Genomic DNA, 22,166 nt, shown 5'->3' with positions numbered 1-22,166 from the left:
TCTGCCGGCGTCTCGGCGGGGACACAAACTGCTGCCGAAAGACTAAAAGCTAACAAGCACTCTGCTAGCTATTCTCGTTTACGCAGTGAAATCTCGAGGAACCTCAGGCATGACAGCAAAAGGAGCAAGCTAGCCCGCTAGCTGCTGCCTGCTACCGTTTGAGTAGCCGCTTGTCTAGCTAACTACTTTAGCTGCTCTAACAGAAAGTTCTTCCGCTTTCGTATTACGTCTTCTTGCCACTAAGCGCGTTGAATTGTTCTCCTTAGTTTGCAGCAGTCGGATGCGAGAAATCAGATAAGTAAATTAACGATAAATCTGATTTTAATGTTTTCGGTATACTGAGTGACACTGAAGTCTTTCGGAGGAGAACCGCAAGAGCGAGCTCTTTCCTTAGCTCCGCCCCTCTGTTTACTTGACGTAATTACACATGGCTTCCGGTGTTACCAGCTTTATGGGCAAGTTAAGGTATTCTCTCATTTTTGTCATTTCCCACGGATATATGACAGCCTATTTGCCATAAAAAAGATGTTTTGTTTTTTATTTTATTGTGTATCGAATGAAAATGCGAACCTGCGTTTGCTAACTGCTCTTTAGAAAATACTAAGGAGTATTTTTTATGGCATTAAGCTAGCGCACTTACAGGGAATGGTTTACAGTTTATATTTACTGTAATTTGCTGCCATTTATATTCATGAATGAAAATTGATTTCTTTTCTAGCTGCTGACTGGACTGGACTTACCTGATATATTTACAGTTTGGTAGATAAATATTTGGACAAACACAGTTTTAGTAGTTTTGCCTCTGTATATCACCACAATGGATTTTAAATCAAAGAATCAAGCTGTGATTGAAGTGCAGGCTTTCCTCTTTGACTCTGGGGGTTTAACAAAAGAACTGCATTAACTTTTTAGGCGTTACAGCCCTTTGTATTGGACAGCTGACTCAAAAGCAATTTCTTGGCCAGGTGAGGCCTGTTACCTCATTATTGTTCCTTCATTATTGTACACTGGACCCTGAAAAACCCAAATAAATCTATTGGAGAGATGGAAAAAAAAACCAAAAGTTACAAGGGGCCAAATCAATAATCTGGTACATTCTTAATGAGAAGTTATGCATTGGCCAGCTCAGCAACACCAAAAGTGCCTGAAAGACCACAGAAGACAACTAAAGTGGATGATGACAAAATTATTTCCATGCTTAAGGAAAAATTACTTTGCAGAATCTAACCAAATCAAGAACAGTTGGGGAGGTAGGTTTATAACTGTCAAGGTGTACAATCAATATACGCCTTCGTGAATGTAAATACAGAAGGTTTACAAGAAGGCGCAAACCACTGGTTACACTCAAGAACAAGAAGCCAGATTAGATTTTGCCAGGAAACATCTAAAGCAGCGTGCATAGTTATAGATGCTTCCAAAAAAACAAAAACCTTTGGACAGATGAAACCAGGATTAACTTGTATCAGAATGATGGAGAGAGAAAAGTACAGCTGAAGAGACTAACAGCTCATGATTTGAAGAAGAAGAAGAAGAAGAAGAAACAGCCTTTATTGTCCCACAGAGGGGAAATTTGGGTGTAACAGCAGCCGCAGTTATTATAAATATAAATAAAGATATAATAATTCACACTATTAAGAAAAGAATATATATAAAATCAACAAACAATATTAACCTTAATACTACTAATAATAACACTATATACAATGTACATGATGTGCCTGTGTGTTGAACCTTAACAGGCCGGACTATTTACAGTATAAATACCACACTGTGTATGGCTGCCAGTGGAATCAGGTCTCTAGTGTTTATTGATAATGTGACTTTAGATAGATGGATTGTGACATATACAGGGCTATACTCCCTGCTCAGATTCAGCCAAATGCTGCAAAACTGGTCAGACAGAACTTCATGGTGCAAATGGATAATGACCCAAAGCAAACTGCAGACGCATCCTGAGAGTTTCTCAAGGTAAAGACATTCGATATTCTTCAGTGGCCCAGTCTGTCACCAACATCCCAACACAATAGAGCATGGGTTCTAGACTTCAGGCAGTCACTGATGGCAAAGGATTTCCATCCAAGTATTAAAAACAATCCTATACTTCAAATTATGTTATTATGTTTATTTATTTTGAGGCTATGAAACTGGAATTTATGTCTAAAAATGACTGTAATACCTAAACATTTAATGCAATACTTTTGTCAGACACTTGAAATAAAGATGAAAATCTGCACTTCAGTTTTAGTTTAGTTTACTATGTCTCGTGGTGGCTTAAAGTTTATTATAAAACACAAGCGCAGATCATTCCTCTTGTCTAACTCTCAGCAAATAAGTTTATTTCTCAAAATGTCAAACTTTTCCTTGCCACATGCATCCACAGGGGCAAGATCCCCAAAATGTAAAAGGGACAAAAAGAATCCATATCTTAATCCATATCTCTCCCGCAGATGAAGGTGATCCAGCACGCTCCAGAGAAACTCAGAATAGCTTTGGTCTCTAATTCTCAAGATTTAACTAAAATTTACAGTAAGTACACAAAAGAAGAAAAGTGTCTTCTGGAGGAAGGATTCCACGCAGGGCAGCCAGGTTCTCTTTTCCAACCCATCACCGTGCACTCTGACTCTGACTGGATCCCTGCTCACCCCGAGGAGCCCCAAGACTTCGAGACTTTCTACAGATACCCTTATCGCCAGACCCCAAATGAAAGCCACAGTGCCATTTATATTCAAACCATAGGTGAGCATATTTGCATCCAGTGTACTTAGAACAACTGTTTCTCTCAGTTCTAGTGGCGTACATGTGGGTGGTTGTGAATTATTTCTCACAGGATTCAGTAGCGTTCAGTTGGTGCTCATTAGCAGGGAACATAGACTTGTAAGTATGAGAAGTTAAAATATGTCTAGTCTCAATGAGCAACACATGCAACAAAAAGTATATTCTTAATTTTGGGCATTACAAATGGTTGAGGCATGTCCAGTGTGTACCACAAAATGGTGTGGTCTCCAAATTCAGCATGCCACTTGGTTGCTTGGCCTTAATTCTGTGCTGCATTTGTTGTAGGTTCATTTGGAGAAGTTAGGGCCCAGACAGACCAGTATGTGGAGTGGCTGCGAGATTACTGTCAGGCCTTCTTCTATGGGCTTTCTGTGAAGTTGCTTCCAGCAGTTACTGTGTGTGAAACAGGATGCTCTTTCAGGGTCAACAGTAACTCGTACAACCTTCAAATCCTCACCGGTAACCACTTTTCTTTTTTTCTTTTTTTTAAACCTACATTTAACATTGTTTCGTATCACTTGGTGGTTTTGGATTTTTTCCATGCAGCCTCAGTCTGAGTTGGTGTGATTTGCTTTGCCAGTATTGTTTTTTCTCTTCAAATTAAGGCGACCTGCTCCGATTTCTGGAGAAGCGGAAACCAAAAGATGCTTTTTGTATTGTTGGAATCACAATGATTGACCTCTACCCCAAAGAATCATGGAACTTTGTCTTTGGAGAAGCTTCTCTCACAAAGGGTGAGGTCTCACTAAGCAAAGGGCTAGGTTATTCATACAGAAATTCAATTTGATACAATTTGTTCCACGAGTACTGCAAAAGAGATGCTTACTTTTGTGTGGTGTAATGTGACTGACTAACCACTAGATGGTGCTAAAGTGAAATAGATTAGAGGGGAGTTATTCCTTTGTGCTCACATTCTTTTTAAATGTGTACAGGAATGGGCATTTTCAGCTTTGCCAGATATGATGACAACTTCTATACAAGACATTATGCTGGAAGGCTGAAGAAACATCTTGAGCCAAGGCAGGGGGATTATTCTGTGTTTGACGGATATTACACTCCGCCCATCACCAGCACTCTGCTCCTTCGATCCTGCAAGGTTACTAAGAAACATCTCAGCTCGCTAAAGTTATATAATTTGAGTTTGCCTGCCAATGGTCATCGTTCATCATCTTGTATCGATACTGAATATAGCATTTCACATTTGTTTCTGTTTTTAGTCTTCACTGCAATGTTAAATGTTTCTCTCCAGACCATGACCCACGAGATCGGCCACATGTTTGGAATCAGGCATTGCCAGTGGTTGAGCTGTGTCATGCAAGGCTCCAACCACCTCGAGGAGTCTGATCGAAGGCCCTTGGATTTCTGTCCCATCTGCCTTCGCAAACTGCACACCTCAATCGGCTTTAATATAGCTAAAAGATACAAGGTAATGAAGCATTTTCACTGAAAACAAGGATAATTGCAATTTTAATCCCATGTTTTTCATTATTTGGTTATTAAATAAATACAGCACCAGCAAGACATGCATTGGAAGGAATTCATCGGGTCATGGTTACACTAACAAGCTTCAGCTGACTCTTCTTAATAGATTAGATTCAGTTATACAGACGCAAAGGTCCAGGAGATATAGTCTTTATATACTCTATGCAGGAATAGTGACAGTTTGGGTGCTTACTTGGTGTGGGGTCACGGGTTCATGCATCTCAGAAAATAATGATTATTTCAAATTTCTAGCAAAATCTTTGCGCTGCACTGTGTCCTCAGCCCACCTGACATGCCTGAGTTCACAGGGAGCCCTTAAAGCAGACTGAATTTTAACCTCAATGTGCTGAGCTGGTAGACATAAAAAGCGTATTTCACGCAGGCTGCTTCACAGTAACAGCTTGATTTTTAGCTCAGCACTTTTTTTCCTCTCTGAGTTCATGTTGTTTTGCACATTTACGGAAATCTCATCAGAGTGCAGTTATTTGTTGTTTACAAAGAAGCTTCTGGAAACAGTCACTGTAACAGCATTAATGCAGGAATCTCCCACACAATATTGAGATTACATAGAAATACATAACATACAGAGCTGCCCTAAGAAAGTCATTAGAATTAGAGCAGCTTTTTTTTCTCCACATTCATTTTTCCCTATAAAAACATCAGTTTACTGAGTGGGGTTTTTTCTCTGTTTAACAGGCCTTACTCCACTGGATGGACGAGGATCAGAGTCAGACATCAGTGAAGGCATCGGCCAGTCATACCGCACCTCACTTTACAAAACCCACTGAAGCCTTTCACACATCCAAACTTTGGCTTTGCAGGTGTTTGGAAATACTGGAAAAAGAGAAACAGTAGATAAACAATAAATCTGGATAATGGAAAAGAGCCTTAACCAGTCAATCCTGACTTGGCATATTGTTACTGGTATGTTAAAATGTATTTGGAGTTGTGGGTTTGACTGTGACCTTCGATCTTTCCTCTAATTTCTAATACTGTGGCCTAGAAGTGGAACTACAGAAGGAGCTGGAGGCTCAGCTGTTATAGGGCAAGAGGAGGGGTACCCAGAGGAAAGCACCCAGAGGAAACCCATGTAGGCACAGATTATCTAAACCATATACAGGTGATTTAAAAAAGTATCTTATTAAGCTGTTAGGTCACCAATGTGTCATAACATTTCTGTTGCTGGGTTGATATGCAAAGTAGAACCGACGTATCTGGAGTCTAAGTATTGGCCACCGTAAAATGTCTTTAAAACAGAGACAGTTCTCTCCTAAATTGTGTTAAATAAAACCAGAGACTTACATGAAGTGCATAACGGACATCTCAGGTGGTAGATCTGCTTATCAGAAGGTCAGTGGTTCAATCCTCAGCTCCTCCAATCCAAAAAATATTGCCCCTAATGCAGTGTAATAGTTAGAAAGTGCTTAGTCAGAATCCATACAGTAAAGCCATTTACCATTTAATGACATGATCATAACACTTTGGGAATCTGTGTTTCCACAGTACATAAGTTGGGTTTACTATGTTTTCAGATATAAATTACATTTTATTTTAAATAATTTTATGCAGTATGTAGATAAATAATATCCTGTTAACATTTAATGCTTTACAGGTTTGGGTGAATAATTCTTGCCTTTCTGTCAATATTTCTGTGGATTGTAGGATTATTTTGCATATTTTCAAATGAATGTTGTGTTCAGTAAATGAACCTGTTGACAGTTTGCCTCATGTTAAATGTTTGTACAGAATAAACCACCAATCAGAAGTCCATTTCACAGTGTTGCTTTATTATGAACAAACACATTTTCATTACAAAAATAGTTTGCGCTTTGACATCCCATATTAAATACCAGTGCACTGTTAACTTAGTGACAGTTTGATTTGATTGCCAGTAAGAAACATAAAACTCCTGAGTTTCAGGTATTTCCTAGAAGTCTAACAAACTCTGTGCAGCTGATTGTTTTTGCAGCTATGTTAGCGTCACAGTTTGTCTGGATATCTTATCGTTCTGATCACCAGGAGGTAATTATCGAGTGTCAGTGTTAAGTGTACCTTTTGCCACAACCGTCCATTAAAACACTTATTCAAAGATAATTTAAAAATACTCACTGTAGCAATACTGACAGTTAAAAACACTGTTTGGTATATCAGATAATTAAGGCACAACTGCTACTTAAATACTGTGATCTAAAAATGACCGATTGCTCTCAGAAACCTGACCTACAAAGGCAGATCTTATGCAGCTACAGAAAGCGCAGTCTCACTAAATGTCTTTCTCTTCAGTGTATTCATGCTGTTACAGCAGTCAACAGAGGCCTTTAACCTTCTACCCTTCCATGGCTTGATTCCCCCTTATTACTCTCATTTTATATCAGCTTAATCCAAACATTTAACACCCTCAAGATCACTATTTCTTTGGTTCAGTTTGCTCTTAGCGCTCTTCTCTTTGGGGGCTGCATTGCTTTTGTGTACATCTTCAGTGTCTTATACAGGGAAATCCTTTCTTAGCAGGTTTTACCAAACCCAGGAACAAGGCACTCAGTGCCATGCCAGCTGCACAGGAGTAGAAAGCTGACCCATAGTTACCGGTCACATCCACCAGCACGCCTGAGGAGAGAGGGAGAATAGAGGTAAAAGGCAGAACTAAAGAACCAGCAGTTTTACTTGTAAAGTTCAGAGTACTAATCTTGAGTAACAGCTGAAAGCAACTGTGTAGTGTCTTCTCATGTTCTGCAGGGGGCTGAGAAAATATACTTGATTATGTAATAGAGAAGCCATAAAGGTTAACGGAGTTTGATCTGGATCATCTAGCCCACACTTCAAACTTTAGGTGTGGAGTTCCAAGGATCAGATTGCCATAAATTCAACCTAGAATTCAAAACAGGATTTATATATCTATTGTAGCAGTGTAATTGTTTGTGATCTTTTTCTTTCACTTTCTAAAGTTTGAATGTACAATTTTTTTTTTCTCCATGGTCATTGAAAGCTTCCAGATTTATGTAGGAAAACTATCAACATACGTGTTTTAATGACTAATGGAACTGAAACTTTAGCACAAAATATAAATATATAGTATCATCTATAGTAAAGTTGAATCCCCGGGCTTATTTCCAGTAAATATGGCATTCCTTAATACCTCCAAGTGGTGGTCCTGCCAACCCAGCAAAGCTCTGGATGAACACATAGACGCCAGCGGCTGAAGTCATCCTCTCTATGCCCACCACATCATCCTCAGCCAGCAGAGGGATGTGGGTGCATGCCACAGTTCCCAGGAAGAACCCATAGAGAGCGCAGCACACAGCAAGGCCATAAAACTCTGTAACCAATGTAAATCCCACCTGTACCACAGTCAATGTAATAACAGATGCTAAAATCACCAAAAGCTTCTTCTTCCTAAACCGCTTCCGTGTCAGGATCCATCCGATAGAGAATCGGCCTAGGATTTCAGCCACAGCCATGATGGAGAGCATGTAGGCTGCATGGTCCTTTCTGACGCCTCGGCTCACGCTCAGATCAAAGATGTAGAGGTGTGGAACGAAAAAGCCCATGGTGGCAAACAACCCGAAGAGAGAATAGAAAATGAAGCTGCCCTCTCTGAAGATGGAGAAGTCCAAGAGTTTGGAGTTGTTTGCAGATAACTTTTTATCAGCTGAATAGTTTTTTTCCTCTTCTTTTTCTGCCTCTCTGCTTGTTTTTACCTCTTCTTCAGATTCTTTTATCTCTGCCTTACTTTCTTCCAAAGGTTCCTGCTCAATCGCCACCTTTGCTTCTTTTTGAAGTAAAGTAGTTTCCTGTGGCCTGCTGCTGTCAGTGTCCTTTAGAGACTGGACACCAGAGTCTGCAGTGTTCACAGAGCCTGTAGTTAGCTCACTATTCAAAGTGCAGAAGGCGTTTTGATCAAATGATGCCTTATTTGTCATAGAGACCCCTGAGGTTGTGTCCTCTATATAGTCATTATGTGTACTCAGATCTTTTAGGTCTTTTAGGGGTAAGCTGTCAGTCTCTGTTTTCAGGGTCTCGCTGGGTTTAATAACGATCGGCCGCAGCAATGCGCCACAGACGATGATGATGCTTTGCAAAGCTCCTATCACTGCCATGGTATTTCTCCAGCCAATATGGTCCCTCAGTGCTGAAAAGGCTAAAACGGATGAAGAGGCATTCGATGAGTGTTCAAGATCTGGCTTGTATGACACGGACACTAAAGGAAACAGTGCATTTGACCTTGAAATCATCTTTTGTCGATAATATTCACAAACTCCAGAACAACACACACATTAATCACGTGATTTTTCTAACCTCTCACTCACACTTGTCTTTCAAAGCATCTGGATAAAACATCCCACCTGGTGCCAAGGCAAACATTGACAGGGACTCTCCAGTAGACGCCACAGCAGTGACCAGAGATCGGCGATGGTTAAAATACTGAGAAAGGATGGTCACTGTGGGCAGGAAGGTCAGACAGTAACCCACGCCTGCACAGTTGGAAAGGCATGTGCATGTTTTACACTTAACAACAAATTCAAAGAATAACAACATTTTGTGAAGTTTTAAAAGGGTATGAAGAAGTAACAAAATAAATACCTGCAACTAATCCGTAAGTGATGTACATTTGATTTACGGAGCTGGTAAAGATGGTGGCAATGGTACCAGAGGTAATAAGCAATCCTCCCGTCATAACAACAAGTTGAAAACCAAAGCGGTTAGTCATCATGGAGGAAAAAGGACCTGAGAACCCACAGTGGACAAACTGTTAGTGTGAGTACAGTGATTCTCATTACTTCAGTGTCATTTCAATCAGCAGTCTTTGCTTGGTTTTGTAGAGCTGCAACCAAGAGCTGTGCTTACTATTGAATGCCATGACAAACACACAAATGGAAACAATCCAGGAGACTCGACTGTATGTCTCGCCAAACTCTTCCACTAAGTCCTGGAGAAAGATGCCAAAGCTTTTAATGGTGCCATAGGTGAAAACTTCCACGAAGAAAAAGGCCACAGCCACCACCCATCCCCAGCCGCCATCGGGGACCTCTGAGTACACATTGGGCCCCAAGAAGCCACACTGTCCCATGCCCTGGAAAGAGAAACAACAGGTTAACTAACTGCACAGAAATCAATTTTAAAAATAAATGAAAACGAATCAAATGTGCGTACTTTGACTGGATGATCTAATTGAGATAAAACACAAAGTAGGGTGACAACAAGTGCAGGACTGTTACTGTAGAGAAGGCACTTCGAAGCGTGTACGCGAATGCGCGCAGGATACGGACCGCGTCGCGCAGCGTTTAAGTACAAATCAAAGCCAGATTTCCGTTTCGCTCACGCAAACGACAGGAATACTCTAAAGACGCGTGGAGGGGACGTGTTTCATCTTAAACTGGAAACAGTGTTGCGAGTTCGGCAGCCTGCGTGGTAAATGTAACGAGAAGTGAGTTGTTAACCGACACAATAAACTGTCCAGCATCAGCGGGCGCTGCTATCCTGTAGATACCTGCCGCACTAAAGTCAGCTTCAGCTCCGTGAAGATTGAGTCACTCTGCGCTAAAAAGCCTTTGAACTCCTCTTCTAATCACAGGCAGTCTGGGTAAGAAGTGGTGAACCTGATCCTTGTAGAGTTACAGAAGTCAGCTGACTTGATAACTGGCTGGGCTTCCCAGCAGGCTCATCGGTGCTCATATAGCGTTGCACCCTCTTTTATATTCGCTCTTTCTTTAGCTGCTTTCCTCTTAATAAAAGTGCCTTTGTACATCCTTACCAACTGCTGTTTAATACGCAAACACGGTCCCGTCAGTGCTGTATACAAAGATGTAAGGAAGAGCAAAGTCAGCAACAAATTTATGATAGCATCAATGAAAAGAATAAAGCAGTAAAATCGTGTGAATAACGAAGAAAATCCTCAAATTATTAGAAATGTTTATGATAAAATGATACCTGGAAATCTAAGTGATACAGTGTGGCTGTTGGCAGACTTTCAGTCAAAGCAATTGTGCAACGGAGCTGTCATGTCACTAATGCCCTATGGCCAGATGTGATGAGGACGAAACTTTACAACGTTTGCTTTTGGACTGTTATTGAACAACAGAGATAAGACGGAGGATGTTTGATGTGGGGTTTGATGCTGATATCAGTGTGAGATATGTAATGTGTGTTTTTTTTTAAATATATAATGATCAATTTTTCAAGAGAATGAAAAAGAAAAGGATACATACAGGATCGTACACACACACATATATATATATATATATATATATATATATATATATATATATATATATATATATATATATATATATATATATATATATATAATGTGTGGTTTGTTTAAGGGAAAAATGGTAAACGAAGCTTATTTTGGCTGATTATGTGTATAATAAACACTCACATTTCGTTAGCCTAATAGCATAATTGCCTAAGTCATATTTTGGCCAAAATTGAGATATCTATCTAAATGAATCTACACTGTTAGCAGAGTAGAATTAGGTAGGTGTCTCAAATTATGCCAAAATATGACTTAGGCAATTATGCTATTAGGCTAACGATTTGGAAAACAAGAGAAAAAAGTGTTATTGAGCAAAGAATGATTAGCAGCGAGGAGGAAAACCATTGGACATATGATTAACAGTCTCCTCCTTTGGAATCTTTTAAAGATATGAACATAAAGTATTGACTGTTATGTTTTCTGTATTTACATGATTTGTATAAAGGCTTAAAAAAAATTAAATTAAAAGGCAGCAGCCGCTGAAGCCTCTATCTTTGTTAATCAATTATTAATGAAGTTGGAGGGACTGTGCTGGGCACTAATGGCCAATGCAACTTTAGGACCAAATCTAAAACTTTTTTTTCAGGCTACCAAGAGATTAATCCCTTATCTCTGGGCCAGCCTACCTGTGTGTGGATTTTTAATCTGCAGTGCAGTTTGTTTGACCTCATAACTCTACAGAGCTGCAAACCTGTTGTGTAAGTATTCTGCCCTTCCCAGATTTTGTCAAATTTCTGAACCTAGCCTTCCCAAGCTGTGTTGGTATGTTAAGCACGGTGTAAGTCCTATTTTTGATGTACAGATTGTACAGACATGTCATATATTGTAAGGGGGGGGGTAAAAGTTAGCCATCATGCACATTCTTTTTTATTACATGCACAAGCAAACTGCTACCTTTTAAACACTAACAAAAGCACCTAAGCACATTAATAGATCACATTTTAACATATATGTTGTGATGTTTACAGTGACCACACTAATCAAATGTCTTCCATAGTCACAGAACTCAATCCAACAGAACACCTTTGGGATGTGGTGGAACGAGCTGACATATGGAGCAACTGTGCTGCTATTATGTCAGTACAGACCAAAATATCTGGGGGATGATTTCAGCGACCTTTTGAATCGTTGCCATGAAGAATTAAAGCCGTTCCAAAAGCAAAGGGGATGTCCAACCCCGTACTAGCAATTTGTACCTAATAAAATGGCTGGTGAGTGTGTGTTTTCCAGGCCAATATTGAACTAATTGTCCAACAAATAAACAAATCGGCTCTTTAAAAGTATAATGTATCAAATGTATCAAGAAATAAAACGACCTGTCCATCCATAAAACCGTTGAACACTGTTCTCTGATATGTAGGTACACTTAGCCGTAGAAATCAGCCCCGCCTTTAACTCAGAGCCTGGGAGGGAGGGTGGTAATGTTAACCTGAGGGAGCACCACGGTCCGCTCTCGTGCGACTGACGCAATCCGCTCCGTCCGGCGGACGCACGTAATCTCGGAGAGCAATAACGCTGTAAAAACTGCGCACACGTGGTTTGTAAGTATTTGCGCGTCGCGTGTTTAGACCATATAATTATTTGAGGTAGTTAACATGCTCGTTGGTAATATCATGACTATTATTTTGGGTTGAGCCTCACCTGGAAGAAGCTGTTTTCAGACGGAAATACTCCTTTCTTCGCTCGTTGCTATAATCCCGCAACTGTCACGCGCCGCGTCAGTGAACCTCTATACTTGAGTCAACTTATGGTACACGTGTGTCCACCGGCATTTGTTCACCACCACACACACACACACGTACACGTGTACACGCACACACACACACACTCACACATATACATATGGAAACGTGTACAGGCATGCAGTGTCTGATGAACGATTACATTCATGAAGTAGAACCGGGGGGAGAGCCAGAAGGGTGAGAGATCTGGTTGCAGCCAGTTCTCCATAGTACCCCGTCAGACTACCCCCCCCCCCCCCCCCCCCCCCCACACACACACACACACGCAGATTTAACTTGGTCTTGAGCTGTTTGTGCACACTGAGTTAATAGCTGGCGAGACAGGCAGGGAGTCTTTGGCCAGCCTCAGGCTTGAACATCTGAAAAAGTTTTGTCAACATAGTTTTTAAAAAAATAATCACAAAACTTTGATTAAAAAGGATAGCTGCCATTTACCTGAATTAAAAACTCAGCTCTGTAAGGCATCACTCTACAGTTAGTCCATTTCATTCAGTGTCTTGTGAGCTTATCTAATGTATTCCTATTTAAAATGATTCCAGAGGATTCTTCAAACACATACTGTGAAATGCACTGACTCCCCCTCCCTGCACCAAAATATTTCACTAATTGACATCTGACTCAGTGAGCTCAGTGACCCCTTCATTCCTCGCACCTGTAAAACGTCAGCTTTTTTTGCTGATTAATTCTTAACCATAATCACTGGCACCGTGTCAAAATTGAGAGAGCAGCTCAACAAACATCACACATGCTAGTGTGATGAGGCACAAAGATGATCTCAGGTCGTGATTTGATTCCCGTCGCTTTGTTTACATGGCCTCAAAAAACTAGGCCGCTTGGCGAAAAGTGGGTTACTGCAGGAAAATTACCTGCATGATTAGAGAACTGATCTTTTTATTCTGTCTAAGCTTACTCTGGAGTGTGGTTAGTAATTGGGACACTATAATAAATGTAAATAGAAACAGATTGCAGTGATTTTTCAGATCTCATAAATATCATTCACAGTAGAACATAGAAAACATATCAAATGTTTAAAGTGAGAAAATGCAACATGTCTCAACGAAGTTGGAAAAGTTGAGCCAAAGCCTTGTTCACCGTTGTGTAGCATCCCCTCTTCTTTTACCAACAGTCTGAGGAGAGCAGTTGCTGAATTTTGGGGGGAGGAATGCTGTCCCATTCTTGTCTGATACAGAATTCTAGTTTTTCAACATTCCTGGCTCTTTGTCACATTTTTCCTGTCATGATGTTCCAAACACTTTCAGCCGGTAAAAGGTCTTGACTGCAGGCAGGCCAGTTCAGCGCCCCGACTCTTCTCCTACTCTTCTCCTGTTATAATAGATCCAGTTCAGCATTGTCTTGCTGAAGTATGCAAGGCATTCCCTGAAAAAGACATCATCTGGATGGGAGCATATAAGAGATAAGAAGATAAAACTTTAATGATCCCACGACGGGGAAATTTGCGCATTATATGTTCCCCTAAAACCTGTACATACCTTTCAGCACTGATGGTGCCTTTGCAGATGTGCAAGCTGCCAACTCCATGGGCATTAATGGACCCCCATACCATCAGAGATTCAGGCTTTTGAACTGTGCTGATAACAAGCTGGATGGTTCCTTCCTTGGTGTCCATGTTTTCCAGAAAGACTTGCAGATATCGATTCTTCTGACCACAGTGCAATTTTGAACTTTGCCTCAGCCGATTTGAAATGATTTGGCCCAGAGATGACAGCTGCCTTTCTCGATCATATTCACATATGGCTTCTTCTTTCCAATGATATAGCTTTAACCTGCATTTGTGGATGTGAACTGTGCTCACAGACCATGTTTTCTGGCAGTCTTCCTGAGCCCATGCAGTGATTTCCCTGACAGAATCGTGTCTGTTTTTAATGCAGTGCCGCCCGAGGCCAGGAGATCGCAGACGCCCAGTCCTGATTTTCAGCCTTCTTCCTTGTGCTCAGAGATTTCTCCAGATTCTCTGAATCTTTTGATGATGTCATTTACTGTAGATGGAACATTATTCTGAAATTGTTCCAGTTGTAGACAGTTTTTTGCAGATTGGTGAACCTCTGCCCATCTTCTGAGGAACTCTGCCTCTCTAAGATGCTGTTTTTATAACCAATCATGATACTGACCTGTTCCTAATTAATTTTAAAGCATACCTCCCGCTATTTCTTTTTAGTACCACTTCTCCAGCCTTTTGTTGCCCTCATGCTAACATTTTTGAGATGTCTTGCTGCCGTCAAATTGAAAACGAGCTAATATTTTTCATGAAATAGTGAAATGTCTTGGATGTGTTTTCTATTTTCTATTGTGAATAAAATATGGGTTTATAACATTTGCAGTTCATTGCATTCTGTCTTTATTCTATCTTTATTTACATTTTACACAGCATCCCAATGTTTTTGGAATTTGGTTTGTAACTGCGAGCCAAGTTTCATTTGAACCCTGTGTAATCTATTGCAGATTTTGATCCAGAATGGCAGACGGCATAACCCAGCTTCTTTTTTCTGCAATGCTGCTTTGTGGGCTGCTGCTCCACATAGTGTCCCAAAATGATAAACTCAAGAAGAAGCCCAATTTCATCATCATACTGGCAGATGACATTGGCTGGGGGGATCTGGACGCTAACCAGCCTGAAGAGAGGGCAAACAACACACCTTACCTCAACCTGATGGCCCTGCAAGGACTGCGGTACAGATTTGGATGTAGATCTATGATCAATCCATCCGTTTTCTTCCATCTATTGTAAAGTTAATTTTGCATTTGCAGCACAGGAACCAACAGAAATCCAGAAAACATTAAACACAGAAGGCATTTACAAATATCTTGATAATGTCTGATGGGAACACAGGACTAATATAAACACAGAGAGAACACAGGGCAGAACACAGGAGGAAACAATAGCAGGAGGATCAATCTGGGAGAACCGTACAGTCACAAAGCCAAGAAGACTAGAACTAGACACTAAAAAAACCTTTCAAAGTAAACCAAGCAATAACCAAAAGATAGATAACACTGAGACAAGAGAACTATTGCACAATAAACAAGATGACAGAGACACTGAAACACATAAAGCACCAATATATAGACAAAACAGAGGGAAAACAAACTGGGAAACAAAGGAAAGACTAGAACAATAAAACCAGAAGTCAGTAATTTCACAAATAAAATTAGAAAACAGAAAAACTAAAACTCAGCATCTCCAGTGAAATAAAGCAAGAGTAAAGCTTAATATGGTTAGAATAATAATAAAAACCTCAGGACTGTGATAAGAGCTTTGGGATTTTTTTTCCCCCAGAATGACCGACTTCCACTCCCCAGCCTCAACATGCTCTCCGTCCCGTGCTGCTATCCTGACAGGTCGTTACAGCCTAAGAAACGGAGTGACTCATAACTTTGGTGTAAATTCTCTGGCTGGTCTGCCTCTGTCTGAAGTTACCTTACCCCAGCTACTACAGAAGGCAGGATATCACACTGCCATGATAGGGAAGTGGCATCTCGGACACAATGGACCATACAGTCCAACTAACAGAGGTAAGTGGGATGGACATTTAAGCATAGTGTCTGTGTTTTAACTCACCAAAATACTGAATGTGGAATAAATAGCTGTCAGTTTTAGATAAGAATGTTTATTTTTTTAGGCACAAAAGACATAAAGTTGGCTCAAACAATATTACTCAAACATTGATCAAGAGATTTGCATGAAAGGCTAGAGGTGATTTAGAGTGAATTGGAATCTGGAGCTGGATTCAGGAATAGAAAAAATTCCATACCACTGGATGTTTCTCATCATATCTTCAGAAATGCATATTAAATTGAAACAAGAAAATTTGAGACATTATTGATCTTGATATTACATTAATATTCTAATGAAAATATAAAATATCAAACTAGTGTTTTCATGCTAACTGAAGCCTGTAGAGTCTGCGATGTAGCTCTTGGGTTTTTATCCTCCCGTGTGATATAAAGTGGGAAGATACTGTCATCATACGTCCTGTCATCTGTCCATCTGGGAGGTTTTACCTTTCTAGCCTATAAACTCCAAAACCACAAGGAGTACAGCCATGAAATTTAGCATATGTGTTCTTTACTCTTCAAAGATATGCAACACGATATTCCTATTCCTGGATGTTTAGTACCCTTTGCACATTTTATATTCATCTGAAGTGGAGAGTAAAAAACATGGCCTCCAAATTAGGGCAAAATAGTTTTGCAGAATTTAATAAAAGATATCTGCTGAAGGGTTTTCTATTATGAAACGAGACTGTAATGTTATCCAGAAGTCTAGATTTATTTTATAATTTTATTGATGGTGGAAGGATTATCCCATCAGTGATGGGTCTTGTTTTCAGTTTCTTTGAGCATTCCATAGTCTGACCTTGGAGTGAATCTGCTGGCACATTCACTCCTGGGAAGATTGGCAACTATCTTGAATGTTTTCTGTGAGTGAATAATCTTTCTCACTGTAGAATGATGGACTTCAAATTGTTTGGAAATTGACATATAGTCCTTCCCAGACTGATGGGAAGCAGCAGCTGCTTCTCTAAGATCATTTCTGATATCTCGCCTCTTCGGCATTGTGTTAACGCACACCTGGATACTCAGCAAAACTTCTGCTTTATAGAGGTGCTCACCTATGCTGAGTGTGAGATAGCTTTTGTTATCTCCTATCTATCAGTTGAACATTGTAATGCTAGTTTTGCATTTCAGATAAAACAGTAATCTATGAGCTGATGTAGACGGTTTCCTGATGCACAGCGCTGTATTTTTCCACTTAACTTTTGTTGTTTGGTATCTGTAAAACATTCTAGGCCTTTCTTGGCCTCACTGCAGGGAACAGACTGCACAGGGTCACTAATCACGTCCTCCAACCAGCTGTGTCTAGCACCTGACAACACACACAACAGACTGACAACTGTCCCCCCATCCCCTCCCCTGCACTGCATCCACAAAACTTGCACATCAGCATATTTAAAGAAAAGAACTGACTGACTGGCCTTGTGCTCAAGCAGGTATGAACTGGTGGTGCAAGGCAAAAAATCCTGACTTCTGTAGTTACTTTAAGGGCACATGTATAGAGGGTGCATTGAGACAACAATGCACCCTTTTTTTATGTCAAGGTGATGACACACTGGTACATTGTGGCTAAATATAATCAATATTTATAATGTTTTCTATATCTCTTATCTAGGTTTTGACTACTACTTAGGTATTCCCTACAGTAATGACATGGGCTGTACTGATATGCCAGGATATAACCTGCCCCAGTGCCTCCCCTGTGACTCAGATGGACCACAAGTGATCAGGTGTAGTGCTGTGCTCCTACTGTATTAATTATGACAGTGTCACACCATAATGAAAGTATAAGTTGCACAGAGACCAGCACATTTTTCAAGTATGTATTTTTTTTTTAATCTAAAATATAAAAAGGTTTACTATATTGTAATTCTTATAAATGGATGCTAGTCCTTTCCCATAAGGCCTCACCAAACCAGATGCAGTTTTCATTACAATCTATTGTTCTTATTCTCTAGATTGAAGAGGAATGCACGTGGAGGTTGTTATTCCAGAGTTGGCCTTCCTCTGATTGAAAATAGCAGTATTGTGGAGCAGCCGCTTGACCTGTGGACACTGACAGAACAATACAAGTCTGCCGCACTCAGGATCATACACAATGCAAGGTACAACCAGGTTGGGCTAATTTATAGAACTATATGAGCTGAAAACATAGTCATACCTTAGTGCAAACATGCTGCACTGCACGCACAGGAACATGCTTCTCTCTTGTAGTCCGCTGATTCAGCAGCTGCTGAAATCTGGTAGGTATAGTGTGCTTGCGTCTGTCTTTAGACAGTATCCATTTGTGTGAAACTTAACAACAGTAAAAACAGTGCTGTCTGTTACTGCATCTATGCATTAAGTGTTTTCAGTCTTTGTCCCTTTGCGTCTTTCTTTTCTTTATGTCAGTCTGAGGCTGTTATCACTGGTTCGATCTGAACAGTGTTTCAAGATGTCGGTTTATCGCGTGAGGACATACGTGTACTGTGGATGCTCTGTTGACACATGAGGGGTTAAGATCAGGCAAACCAGGCAAAAACACTCGCGAACATCTGTACTTGATTGCCTTGGATGGGAAAAGGAGAAAGTGCTGCAGTCTACAAGGACTGTGTTTTCCTGATGGAAGTTGTTAATGACAGGATAACCTACTACACATTCAGTGCTATATGCGCTATATGTCAGTATTACGTATAGAATGTGGAAACTCTGCAAATGCATCCTCATGAGATGAGAGTATTGGTAGTAGTGTAGAACACAAAGTGTGTGTTTATGCGCTGTAGAGGTGGGAGCAGGCCGGTGAACCCCGCTGTTTGCAGTTGCGTGTGAAAGGCAACATGGCTTTATCATGTGAACAAGTGCAGCGGTAACAATTCATAGCCTGTCAAGGCATGCAGGCTTTCATTCAGTGAAGCACTTTTAAGTTACTAATGCTGTATGTTATGTTCCAGATGGAAAGTTAACTGCATGTTTTTGTTTCAAATTAACCATAAGTAAACTACAGGTAATCCTGATGTAGAAGCTGGCTTGCAGGTTTGAATCAATTACAGCACAATAGCATGGCAGATATTCTGAGGTATCGTCAACAGGAAACACACAGCTAATGGCTGCTCTCCAAGTACCCCATAGCTGTGTTTGTCCAGGATTAGTGTTATGTTGCTGTGACGAGTATCTGAAATAACATTTGGCAGTCGGTGAATGAAGAGCTTGTCAGGTCATTTAGCTTTAATACAAATATGCTTGTAAGCCAGCATTTTTTTTTTTTCAAAGCAGCATCCTCAAGCATTATTTTTCTGACACGGTTTCCAATTATTAATTGTATTTTCAGTGAGCGAGGACAGCCTTATCTGCTCTACATAGCTCTGGCTCATATGCACGTCCCCTTGGCCCCTCCACCCTCACCAGATGCCCCTACTGCTGATCACCACCCAAATAGTGGAGTGTATGCCGCCAGTCTGCGAGAGCTGGACAGCCTGGTTGGGGCAATAAAGACTGCTTCTGATGTCACAGACAGAGACAATACGCTCATCTGGTTCACTGGTTGGTCACCTGGATTCATGACTGATGTCTGGACTTACAGAATATCGGCATTTGTTATTCTGGCAAAGCCTTGACCACTGCCTTAAATGTCTTGTCTTGTGTGCACACTCTTTATAGGTGACAACGGCCCATGGGAGCAGAAGTGCCAGTATGCAGGAAGCGTAGGGCCTTTCGGAGGAAAATGGCAGACCAGCAAAGGTAAATAAAATAAACTTTCTGAGCACTATAAAGTTTGCACATTTTACTGCTGTGTGTAATCATATTTTTAATTTTTTTGCATATGTGCTAGGTGGGGGTTCAGCTAAGCAGACCACATGGGAGGGTGGTCACAGGGTGCCTACAGTGGCCTATTGGCCTGGAAGGATTATTGCAAACACCACCAGCTCTGCCCTGCTCAGGTGCCCCACTTCACCAGTACTTACAGGCTAGTTTATATCATTTAAATAGGTATATGCATACATTATATTAGCGAATACAGATGAGCAATTTTCTAGATATGACTACCCTGCATGGTCATATAAAATATATAAGGGTACATAAGAACCGTATTTACTGAGTTACCAATTAGTCTTTTACCAGCGTTAGCTCCATTAAAAAAAGTGAAAACTGCTATTGTGAATAAAAAGTCATCAAAAACAGTGCTTACTTACCCCATTTCTCTTGGTGCAGTGGTATGGACATCTTCCCAACTGTTCTGTCCCTGGCAGGGGTAACACTCCCATCTGACAGACGCTATGATGGCATTGATGCCACAAATATCCTCCTGCATGGTGAACAGATGGGTCATGAGGTGAAGAAAAGTCTTACTTCAAATTTATATTTAAACATATACATTCGCTGGCCACTTTGCTAAGTACACCTGTTTAACTGTTGTTGGTGCCAGATAGGCTGGTCTGAGTAGTTCAGAAACTGGTGCTCTACTGGGATTTTCCCACACAAGCATCTCTATGGTTTACAGAGAATGATGTGATGAAGAGAAAATATCCAGTAGCAGCAATTCTCTGGGTGATAATACCTTGTTGATGCCAGAGGTCAGAGGAGAATGGCCAGAAGGCTTCAAGTTGATAGGAGGGCAACAGTATCTCAAATAACAACTCGTTACAGCCCAGATATGCAGAAGAACATCTCTGAACACAAGACACACTGAACCTTGAACAGATGACACTGAACAGATGGGCTAGAGCAGCAGAAGACCACACTGGGTGCCACTCTGGTCAACTAAGAACAGGAAACTGAGGCTACAATTCACACAAGCTCACCAAAATCCAACAACAAGAGATTGGAAAAATGTTGCTTGGTCTGATAGTTCCCAATTTCTGCTGCCGCATTTGAATGGTAGGGTCAGAATTTGGCATAAACAACATAAAAGCAAGAATCCATCCTGCCTTGTATCCACTGTTCAGGCTGTTGGTGGTAATGTAATTCTGTGTGGGACCTTTTCTTATATTTGCTTAGTACCAATTGAATACCAGTTGTTTAAACTCCACAGTCTACCTGCATACCTACCTTTAAAAAGATGCACCCATCTTCTGATGGAGCTTTCTTTTAGGATAAAATGGTATGTCATCAAGCTCAAATCATCGCAATCTGTTTTTTTGAACAATGAGTTCAATGTACTCAAATGGCTTCCACAGTCACCAGATCTCAATCCAATAAAGCACCTTTGGGTTGTGGTAGAACCTGAGATTTGCATCATGGACGTGCAGCAACTGTGTGATGCTATTACGTAAATATGGATCAAATGTCAGAGAAATTCAACACCTTCTTGATTGCCACTTCTGAGTCTGAAAGGTGATTCAACCTGGCACTAGTAACTAATAAAGTGGCTGGTGAGTGTAATTTTCACAGTGATGTCACCGGGGATTGTCCTGTGTTTTTGAGTTTGCTGCAGACATCAATCCTTCTTTTTTGTAGTTTCTCTTCCATCCTAACAGTGGCGCTGCAGGAAAGTTTGGTGACCTTCAGACAGTTCGCAGTGGGAAACACAAAGCTTTCTACATCACAGGTACTGGTCAAATGGAGGTCATGCGTGTTCAACATCCACAAGCAATTACACTACAGTCAGGTATCATGTCATGTTATTACTGTAATTAGAACAGCTTGAAAAAACTTCTCTAATGCTGATGTTATGTTTTTTCACTTGTGCTTGCAAGGCTGGTTGTTGTGCCCTACCACTCTGGTGGATTGTTTACATAATGTCATCATGGTGGTACTAGTCTGGTGGCCTTGTTCTGCAGACAAATATTTGAATAAATCCCTAAAGTCTGCATTATAGCACTTTCATTCTCATACTGAAGTATCATCCTGCAACAGGCTTATGAGGAATGCACATATTTGTTATTTCTTTACAGGTGCAGCCGAAGCATGTGGCGGAGGAACAGGAAAGCAGCAGGTCCATGATCCGCCACTGATATTTGATCTCGAGCATGACGAGTCTGAGGAAACACCCTTGGATGTCAAGACACATGAATACCAGACGGTAGCGGAGAGGATCGCCCGCGGGAGGGAGGAGCTTTTATGGGACATTGCCACAGACAAGTCAGTGTCCATTGCAGACTACAGGACAGACGAGTCAGCAGCACCCTGCTGTGACCCGACACAGGCTGTTTGTCGATGCCCCAGGCTGGGTTAAAGTGGGATACACATGCAGATACTCACACAAAAGACTGATAAGAGAGGTTCACAGACGGAGAGATAAATACACTATATTGCCAAAAGTATTCACTCACCCATCCAAATCATTGAATTCAGGTGTTCTAATCACTTCCATGGCCACAGGTGTATAAAACCAAGCACCTAGGCATGCAGACTGCTGCTGC

At 40.8% G+C, this 22,166-nt stretch overlaps 3 protein-coding genes across 9 annotated transcripts; 2 read left to right on the top strand and 1 right to left on the bottom strand.

Moving 5' to 3' along the window:
• The first annotated feature begins 329 nt into the window (after positions 1–329).
• amz2 (archaelysin family metallopeptidase 2) lies at positions 330–6,002 on the top strand. The gene is made up of 7 exons (XM_030754745.1): positions 330–465; positions 2,448–2,736; positions 3,061–3,234; positions 3,381–3,509; positions 3,708–3,871; positions 4,025–4,201; positions 4,954–6,002. Exons 2-7 carry the CDS (start codon positions 2,448–2,450, stop codon positions 5,110–5,112), a joined length of 1,092 nt encoding a protein of 363 aa, XP_030610605.1. The 5' UTR covers positions 330–465; the 3' UTR covers positions 5,113–6,002.
• Positions 6,003–6,040: 38 nt separating this feature from the next.
• Positions 6,041–12,401, bottom strand: LOC115798057 (monocarboxylate transporter 7). 5 transcript variants are annotated; one of them, XM_030754738.1, is made up of 6 exons: positions 12,155–12,401; positions 9,103–9,328; positions 8,839–8,982; positions 8,601–8,729; positions 7,394–8,455; positions 6,041–6,864 (listed from the first exon to the last, which is right to left on the bottom strand). In XM_030754738.1, exons 2-6 carry the CDS (start codon positions 9,323–9,325, stop codon positions 6,734–6,736), a joined length of 1,689 nt encoding a protein of 562 aa, XP_030610598.1. In that variant the 5' UTR covers positions 9,326–9,328; positions 12,155–12,401; the 3' UTR covers positions 6,041–6,733. The 5 variants fall into 5 exon arrangements, with proteins under 5 accessions (XP_030610598.1, XP_030610599.1, XP_030610600.1 ...); XM_030754739.1 differs by lacking the exon at positions 12,155–12,401 and adding an exon at positions 9,746–9,872; XM_030754740.1 differs by lacking the exon at positions 12,155–12,401 and adding an exon at positions 9,409–9,834 and having other exon boundaries at positions 7,394–8,395; positions 8,565–8,729.
• arsg (arylsulfatase G) lies at positions 11,559–22,132 on the top strand. Of its 3 annotated transcripts, none has more exons than XM_030754744.1 (11): positions 11,559–11,724; positions 14,716–14,943; positions 15,551–15,786; positions 17,444–17,558; positions 17,787–17,933; positions 19,136–19,347; positions 19,465–19,545; positions 19,637–19,745; positions 20,017–20,137; positions 21,262–21,352; positions 21,699–22,132. In XM_030754744.1, the coding sequence occupies exons 2-11, from the start codon at positions 14,729–14,731 to the stop codon at positions 21,977–21,979; spliced, it is 1,608 nt and encodes a 535-aa protein (XP_030610604.1). In that variant the 5' UTR covers positions 11,559–11,724; positions 14,716–14,728; the 3' UTR covers positions 21,980–22,132. The 3 variants fall into 3 exon arrangements, with proteins under 3 accessions (XP_030610604.1, XP_030610602.1, XP_030610603.1); XM_030754742.1 differs by having other exon boundaries at positions 21,262–21,412; XM_030754743.1 differs by lacking the exon at positions 11,559–11,724 and adding an exon at positions 11,975–12,054 and having other exon boundaries at positions 21,262–21,412.
• The last annotated feature ends 34 nt before the right edge of the window (positions 22,133–22,166 follow it).

Source organism: Archocentrus centrarchus, chromosome 19, assembly GCF_007364275.1.
Source record: "Archocentrus centrarchus isolate MPI-CPG fArcCen1 chromosome 19, fArcCen1, whole genome shotgun sequence".
NCBI lineage: Eukaryota > Metazoa > Chordata > Actinopteri > Cichliformes > Cichlidae > Archocentrus > Archocentrus centrarchus.
The sequence above is the reverse complement of the archived record's forward strand: the minus strand, read 5'-3'. Positions and strand labels throughout refer to the sequence as shown.